General features: G+C 37.5%; 1 protein-coding gene across 1 annotated transcript in view; it reads right to left on the bottom strand.

The window, feature by feature from the left end:
- LOC106877201 (protein disulfide-isomerase A4) overlaps nt 1-7881 on the bottom strand; it is a 15611-nt gene extending 7730 nt beyond the window's left edge. The window contains exons 1-5 of the mRNA XM_014926047.2: nt 7606-7881; nt 3924-4029; nt 3220-3342; nt 1626-1708; nt 491-629 (exon numbers count right to left, since the gene is read on the bottom strand). Of these exons, the coding sequence (XP_014781533.1) occupies nt 491-629; nt 1626-1708; nt 3220-3342; nt 3924-4029; nt 7606-7717 (563 nt within the window). The 5' untranslated portion in view covers nt 7718-7881. The remainder of the gene's footprint in view (nt 1-490; nt 630-1625; nt 1709-3219; nt 3343-3923; nt 4030-7605) is intronic.
- Nucleotides 7882-9140: the final 1259 nt, after the last annotated feature.

The following is a 9140-nucleotide window of genomic DNA, read 5'->3' as shown; positions in this document are numbered from 1 at the left end:
ATGGTGGGGAAGATATGTATGTCTTTGTGTTAAACACCTGCACCACTTGACAACGTCCTGTAACTCAGCAGTTCTGCAAATAATTACTGAGGCTGATTTGTTTGAGCAAACTCTTCAAAGCAGTGCAGCAGCATGGCCAAAGTTCAATGACTGAATCAAGTAAAAAGAATGCAAAAAGGATTGGCCAACCCATGGCTCTTGTAGGAAACACTATTTTTTTTCCCATTATTGCCCACAGGGGGCTAAACAAAGACAGACAAAGGGATTAAGTCGATTACATCAACCCCAGTGCGTAACTGGTACTTATTTAATCGAGGGTGGGCCGAACCTAAAACCATCTGGTTCCAAAGCAAACATCTTCACCACAAAACCAAAACTACTGAGTATGATGTAAAAGAAAAATTATTTTAATAATTTTCAATAAGAAAAATTAACGAAGAATCTCTTTCATGATTAAGAAAGAATCAGATATTTTAAAAAATAATTATACCATGGTGCATAAAATTCCACAAGAGAAAGTTCATGCTTTTCCACAAAATCTGTAAAATTGCTGTCAGTCAAAGTAACGACAGCCTCTGGTGGAGGTTTCCAGCTTGGTGCAGCTCGTTCCAACATGTATTTAACGATACCTGTTTAGAGAAATTGAATGATGAGAAGAGGAAGCTTAACAATCACGACATGGTAAAATGAAAAATGAGTACAGAGTGAATTTTGTGAGATAAAAGGAATTTGTGATTGGGCAGTGGAGTGAGAATTGAAAATACTGCACTGCTGATCAGCTGATCGTTAGCTTAAACATACCACACTAATTGTTGTGTTGCTAAAGGTAAGACATCCACATCAATACAATCAGTTGAAGAGCAGTAGAAAGGAGAAGCAGCACCCAGCAAACACATGGAGTTGCCCTAAATCTGTTCCATTCAAGGCTAACTTGGAAATATAAATGAAAGGGGGTTAAAATGACGACCCTTAATACCTGATAATAATCAGGTTCTGGCTGGGTGGTAAGAAACCTACTTCCTAATCACATGGTTCTGGGTTCAGTCCCACTGTATAGCACCTTGGGCAAGTGTTTTCTACTATAGCTTCAGGCTGACCAAAGCCTTGTGAGTGGATTTGGTAGACGGAAACTGAAAGAAGCCCATCATATAAATAATCATCATTGTTTAACGTCTGCTTTCCATGCTGGCATGGGTTGGACGGTTTGACTGAGGACTGCCGAGCTAGGAGGCTGTACCAGGCTCCAATCTGTTCTGGCAAGGTTTCTACAGTTGTAACCATCCCAACTGTTTGCATGTCCAGGATTATCCTGTCCTGTGTGTCCTTCCTTTTCTAAGACAGAGTGTTATTTTAGAGTTGACTACCATTTCTAGCAGACATATTGAGCAACCATGTAAAGATGCCTTCATTACTCCATTAATGGTGTCAGTTTGGAGAACATGATTGCCATGATGGCATTAGCATATTTCAAATCATGACCAAAATTATGTTTCTTTGGCCTTAACTAAACTCAGTTATATATATTTTAACTTTGGCAACCCTGAACTGCTGTTGGACATAAAAAACCAATTTGAAAATGAAAATGAACAATAACACAAACAACATTTCCAGTTTTGTTTACATACCATCAGCTTCTCTTGGCCCTTCATAGGGAAAAGATTTTCCATTTTTGAAGAATAATAAAGTAGGATATCCATTCACATCAAATCTGACAAAAAACAAATATATAAAAATGCAGCAACAAAACATTATGAATGGTAAATTACTAAATGGTACCTAAAGGGTTCTGTTTGTCTAACAACTGTTGTTGTATCAGTTTTATTCAATCACAGCTTGTCTTTAACTAAATAACATTGATATTAAGCAGACTAAGGAGACAAGTTGCTATAGGAGAATCCTGAACACCCCTACCACGTGACTGAAGGTGGATTAACCAATTACAATAAATGAGAACTGAGTGAACTGTCGGGGGGGGGGGAGTTGATGGTGTTAGATCAATGTGTGTTGGTTTAACAGTCGGTTGTTGAGCAGTGAATACTCAGTATCAAACCTGCATTTGAGTAGTACGGAGTGCATTCTGTGTTAACATATTTCTGCAATGGGTTATTTTAGATAACCACAACCAACTATTTATTTGCGAAAAATCATTTTACACCAGGTATAATGCCCAAAATGTTAATTTTGCTTGATTTTTGTAAACTTTGTGGCATATTTGGGGTTAATAACTTTGCCCCCTGTAATCTCCCAATCAACAAAGCAAATGTAACGAAGGGAGTCCAAGTTTGGCATCTTCATTCTCATCAATTTCGTGACTGACAATATCAAAGTCCGCAGCAGAACTTATTGGGTTTTACTTCACTTCTATAAAAAAAAAGGACAAAGAGCAAAACCAACACAAGTCACCTTGTTTGCTTCGTTATGCTGAAACTATTGATGGTTGTAGGATATATTAAGTAAAAGTAGGTACTGTCTGAAGTCCTAGATCTCCTAGGACCATTTACCTGGTTTGCATGTCCTAAAGGTGACCAAGATCACAACATTCCTCCCCCTGAACAGGACACCAGGTCATCACAGAATTAACCCATTCACAACTGAGTGGAGTGGAGCCACATGAAATGAAGTGTTTGGCTCTAGAATACAACACACCACCCAGTCTGGGAATTGAAACCTTACTGGATACTTTATGTCATTAAGTAAAATAGGAATCTTATCAGTTTGGCTGCCAGCATCAATTTCTATTCAAATTGATTTCATATTCAGTGTAATGATACATTTTTATAGATTAATGAATGACGTGAAAATCATTTTCACTTTAAGTCAATAAATAAAGAATTACCAACAATTAAAGTTTGAACATTTTGGTTAATTTTAGCCAATCGTAAGCCACAGACACATTCATGCCTGTTTCCATAGTAGAGTGATAATAGCATTTGAGGAACTTCTATGGATTTGGTTCACCAAGACTTTACTAACACAGTTCACCAGCAATAACTTAAATTTCAGATTGACTTTCAGTCTTTGAACATTGCCAGGAAATTGCAATGATGGTTGCTTCTAAGAGGATTCTATGGAGGAGGTGCCTGAGGACTCTCACTCCATGACCCACCCGGAAATAGTGGGCAGAGATGATGGATGAGACATTGCCAAAATATCAGGAATATAATCTCAAAATAATGCAAGAAAAAAAAAGAAAAGAAAAACCCCATTAAAAGCAAATACCTGGAACCTAGTTCAGTTTCTACAGTGGCATCGACTTTGGCCAATGATACTTTAGGGACTGTTGTCTTCAGCTGTTTGGCAGCATCAGCGTATGCTGGTGCCAGTCTTTTACAGTGGCCACACCTGAAGACAAAGAAATCACAAAGTAATTTAATAGAGAAATAAAAAGACAGGAAGACTGTAAAAGAGGGGGAGGAAAGAAAGGGAGGGAGGGAGGGAAGAGTGAGAGTAACAATAGGGGTGAAGTGAGAGTAAAGTAATAGGAGCAGAAGGCAATGAAGTGTGTCTGTAGGACAAAGACAGGCTTGTTATGAAATGTTGAAAGTAGGAGTGCAAATGGGGCATGTGCCTTCTACTATAGCCCCAGGCCAACCAAAGTCTTGTGGACACATTTGGTGGATGACAACTGATCTATTGTGTGTGTGTGGCCTTGTTTTGATACCACCTGATGAATGGTTCATTTCCAGTCTTTCAGGAAGAACATATCAGGCTGAGGAGAAATATCACTTTATTTTGGGAGACAGGTAAGGGTTGGTGATAGGAAAGGTATCCAGCCAGAGCAAATCTGCCTTGAACTATGCAAGGATGGAAAAGTGGACATTAAAACAATGATGATGATGACGATCCTCATTGTCATCCTACTGGCAGGTCCTGATAGTGACTATAAGAGAAAATTAGAAAGAAGAATATGAAGAGAATCTTACCATGGTGCATAAAATTCCACAAGAACCGTATCTCGGGAGTAAATGACATCATCAAAGTTGTTGTTATTTAAGACCAACACATCATCTTCTTCAATTGGTTCGTTATCTACAGTGGGAAAAAGGTAAAGAAAAGACAATCAGTAAAATCAATTTGTGTTGTAGATCTCAATATAAGCAAAACGATGGCTGTGGGGTTAAGAAGCTCACTTTGCAAAAGATGGGTGTTCGGGTTCAGTCCCATTGTGCAGCTGCTGCTACTATAGCCCTGGGCTGACCAATGCCCTGCGAGTGGATTTCATCATCATTTAATATCCATGCTGGCATGGGTTGGATGGTTTGACAGGGAGCTGGCCAGGCTCCATGTCTGATTTGACAAGGTTTCTACGGCTGGATGCCATTCCTAACATGCCAACCACTTTACAGAGTGTGAACTGGGTGCTTTGATGCAGCACTGGCACAAGTGTGTTCATGTGGCACCAGTACTGGTGCTTTTCATATGGCACCGGCACCCAAAAGCCCGCAAGATTAGGAATGCTCAGCTGGAGAGGGATGCAGGGGACAACCGTGATTTTACTTAGCTTGCCATGTTGGAAACCCAACATGTATGTATGTATAGCTATTGAACCAGAGACACATGTCTATGGCTGTCCTCTAATCTCCAGACAATAAGCCTGTCCATTTCCTTAAGGGGAATTTTGGAGAATTCTTGGTTCTTGAGATTATCTCCCCTTCTCAAGAAGAACTGGTCTTTATTGCCATCTCCTAATTATGATGCATCCTCTCTGCAGAAAGAGATAGTTTTAATGAATCAAGAATTCAAGGTGTGTCTCATTTGATATGCTTGTATTTGTGTGTGCCTTTGTGTTTTTACCTATCATCACTTGACAACAGGTGTTGGTTTGATTACATTCCCATAATTTAGTCCCAGCAGCTAGAAGATTGTTTCTGCTCCCTAATTAACTGGAGAGGAGGATATTCTGAAAGTATAGTTGCTAGAAATAAGAACAGAATGAAGAAAGTTCAGAGAGCTATAACTGCTGTTAGCAACAAAAGGTCTCTTTCTTAGAACGAAAGGCAGATTACATGATGCAAAATGGTAGTGAGATGTGGGTCCTGAATGCAGAAGCCATGACAAAACGAGTAAGGAATGAAGCTAATATGTTCTATTGGACGTGCAACATGAGTGTACAACAAAAGCAGATCTCAAGATGCTTAGCCTCACGGAGGATATGAGAAAGGATGGAGAATGGTAAGTGATTTACTGTGCACAAGAAGACCTGTCCACCACAGCAAAAATGATGTCCTAAAAGCATTCTGTAAACGCCTGCACATGCTGGGCCTGCCCCTACACCTGTTTTGCCTCGTTAAGCATTCCCCAAACACTCAACTCTCCATCACTCCTCTATTATAGCACAGCTCAGCAGCTGTAATCAGTTGAGAGCAGAAGCAACCTTCTGAGTGGATTTGGAGGATGGAGACTGAGAGAAACACATTGTGTGTGTGTGTGTGTGTGTGTGTGTTTAGTCTTGTCATGACATCATGCAATATTTGTAAACATTACCATTATGCAATTGATGTTCATTTGCAATCTTCCATGGCTGATCATAAGGAACTCTTAGCTTGCTTAGAAACAGGTGAAAATTAGCAAAAGGAATAGTTTCTATCTGTAGAAAATTTGCCTCAGTAAATTTCGTCTGATCCATACAAACATGAAAAAGTAAACATCAAATGAAGGCATATGGTTAAAAAGTACGCTTCCCAACCATGTCGTTTCGGTTTGTGTAAAACCTTCAACAAGTGTCTTCCATTATCGACCTGAACCCACCAAAGCTTTGAGAAAATATCTGGTGGACGAAAACTGTGAGGAAGCCCGTCGTATATGTATGTGTGTGTTTGTTTCCTGTTCCCTACGTAAAAGACGCCCGGGCTGTTAGCTATTTAGTAAACTGATAGATTACTACCTCACTTGGAAACAAGTACGGGTTGGCGAGCAGAAGGGCATTGAACTGTAGAAAAAAGGCTCTGCCTCAACGTACTCCCGACTGATTCATGCAAGCATGGAAAAGCAGACGTAAAAACGATGATGATGATGTGATCAGCCAAAGAAAATAGATGTTGACATACAAGATTAATGACGTCATTTTCTCAGTCTTTAAAGAGCTAAATTTATAAAACAGAAATTGAAGCAGCTTTCATGCCAGTTGGACATCTTCAGTTTCCACTTCACCTTTTTACTACGTCTTTTGCAAGTTTTACAACACGTTTACTGTGAAATATTTCGGGAGTCAATGAGGGCAAGAACAATTACTCATTGTGTTTTCACGCAATACACGGTTAACTGCAAGAACTAAATGAAGAGATGCAATAACGAAGAATTAAGAAAATTCTTCCCACCCAAAATTGAGGACCTGAATTATACCAATTAATTTGTTCCAAATTCTATTTCATCTTCATAAATAGGGTACATCTATGAGGTTGATTTCTGTAATAACACTACTACCCACATTCATGTTTCAGTTAAGTTTGTTTGTTTTTTGGAAACGGAGGCGGTAATTTCAAACCAAATATAATAAAATACATCGGCGTTGAATATGTTGAAAACAATGTCTAAATCTTATTTCATCGCTAGTGGGAGCAGGTCCGCAAGGTGGTTAACTCAACCAAGTAGGCCTCTCTACATGAGATTATTTTCGCCTGCAAAAATAAAGCCTAAACACGTAACAGTGAACATTAGGATCAACATCAGAAACATTAGTGACGCAGTGGACTAAAACTACATCAAGAAAACCAAGTCTTATTTTGGCAAGGTAAATATCCAATATAAAAATCGTTGTCTCGAAATCAGAGCCGGGGTTGACTTTTTGTCAATAACAGTCAGATATTTACAGGAACCCTGACATTCTTAAAGATCACGAAGTTGTAGAAACTGTTATGCGACACATACACATCTATTTAATTAGAATTCTCTTGCTCCTCTGCCACACAAACAATAATAAAACGGAAAACAACAAACTGTGGAGAATCTCTTCCAAGTTCTGCAGCGTGTCTATGTAAACAAGGGTTCCTATACAGTTGTAGACGTGGAATGAAACCCACGCTACAAGAGCCTGATGCGTGAACAACTTGAGATATAAATTCAATCTATGTTCTTATATACAAAAGTCTTAAAGGATCACATGAAAACCTTTCAAATTACTTACACGAAAGGAAAACTTGTAAAAACCTAGCAAAACGCAAGAAATACGGACATAACTTGTTCTTTGAAACAAGGGAAAACTTCTTTCGCAGTGAAATTGTGGAAAATAGGTATGTTTAGGTTGACATTAATTACAGCATCGATCATCACGGGCCCCGGGTATAAAATGGATTTTGATTACACAAACCTTTAAGTTTCTCTTATCATCAGTAAGTTATTAACGAATGAATTAGGTTCATAAGAAAGTTTTTCAAAAAGTACGCTGAATAAAAAAAAAAATGCATGACTGTTCTCAAAACTAGTTGCGAAAAACCCCCGAATGATATGAGTTGATAAAATAAAAGAAAACTTCCAAGGTTTGTTAAAAATGATAAACGAATGTTGTGAAGCATTGGTTGGTTTGTGCAACGATTTGGGCAGAGAAAGGTTAAAAAGAAAACAAACATAAGTGAAAATATGCATAGAATTGCTTTCTGCGGGACCTACCGTCGTCTGTGGCTTCGTCTGCTTCTTCTCCATAACATCTAAAATCAATTACTTGACTAATTAAAGCCAAAAGAAGAAGCAAGTAATTTAATCTACGACTAAACAACGCCATGCTTTAGGAACTCTTTAGTGTCTGTGAAGAAGAAGATAGAATTTAAGACACTCGGACCGCATTACTTGTCGACTTTCCTTCGAATTTCTTTTGATTAAAAAGTACCAAACATACATAAATGAAAACCAAGTTATTTATGAACTCAGCGTATTTATTTAGAGCTTGTTAAAATATATTCATTAATGAGTTGTTTATAACACGAAATAAGTTACTCTAACTCCGATAAAACTAGATATAATTTAGTAGTAAGTTATGGAGAGGCGTAGTAATACCTGTTACTATGGACCAATGAAGTATTGCCAAGTTCTACTGAGACTTCAGTTCATTACTGACTGCCACGTTCGGCTTAAGAGTTGCTTGTCTACGTGTGACACTGATATGCTTGTCTACTATGTACATACACATTAGCACCCGTTTGAAAAAAAAAAAAAAAAAAAAAACGATAATAATAATTATTATTATTATTATTTCATCGGAAATAAAATCATCTGATTTCTTTTTTTGTCGTTTTAGCAAATGTCAAAAGTTTTAACGTGTTTACCAATTTCTTGTTTCTGGTTCCATGATTTCTTTGAAAAGAAAACCAGAACAGCAATTCATCAGAGAAAGGGCTATATTGGATTAAATTAGGAAACAAAATAGTACTGGTACTTCTATTAGTCTTCCAGATAGAAAAAGTAAAGTTGACTCCCCAAACACAAGAAAGACTTCTGAGTTCAGAATATAGATGAACAAAACTAGTCTACAGTTTCTGTTTGCTTACCACAAATTTAGTTTTGAAAATATGTATATAAATATATCTAGTATTCCATAGCAAAAATCTTAAGGTCTAGTGTTTCACTTTCATAGTATTCATAATGTGTCCAATTTTCCAACACCAATTCCAGAGGACTGAGTTAGTTCAGAATAAAGTACCCTGCTTCAAAATAACAAAGTAGTTAAGGCAGTAGGTTCAAATCTGCTGCAGATTTCGACTCACTGTCTTAACTCCTTGGCTATTTTGCATCCAAATTTATTTAGAACTTGTAGAAACTTCAATAGCTAAAGTTACTGGCAAACATCTCCATCATAACAGAAACTGGTTGCGTAAAACCTGAATATGAAAAAATAACTAGACTCTTGGTCTCTTACTATTTTTGGTGCTCTTCAGACAACACACATTGGTTACACATCTACTGGTAATGGGTTCATGGAAGCTATTTATTGGGACTCAAAATGTTTTATAAATTTAGTCCAAATAATTTGTCATGTCTTATTGCTAAGTTCTCAGTAATTTTAGTAAAATTTTCTTCATATTTCCTTCTTTTCTCTTCTTCATATTATAATAATGTGTTCTGATCAATATGCTAAATTTCAATTTATTAATAGAGAAATCAATTTATTTCATAGATGTTTCGTCTTTTTGAGGTCATTGCTAGCTGGA

The sequence above is a fragment of the Octopus bimaculoides genome, chromosome 10 (genome assembly GCF_001194135.2).
Source record: "Octopus bimaculoides isolate UCB-OBI-ISO-001 chromosome 10, ASM119413v2, whole genome shotgun sequence".
NCBI lineage: Eukaryota > Metazoa > Mollusca > Cephalopoda > Octopoda > Octopodidae > Octopus > Octopus bimaculoides.
This window is presented reverse-complemented; position numbering and strand designations above follow the sequence as displayed.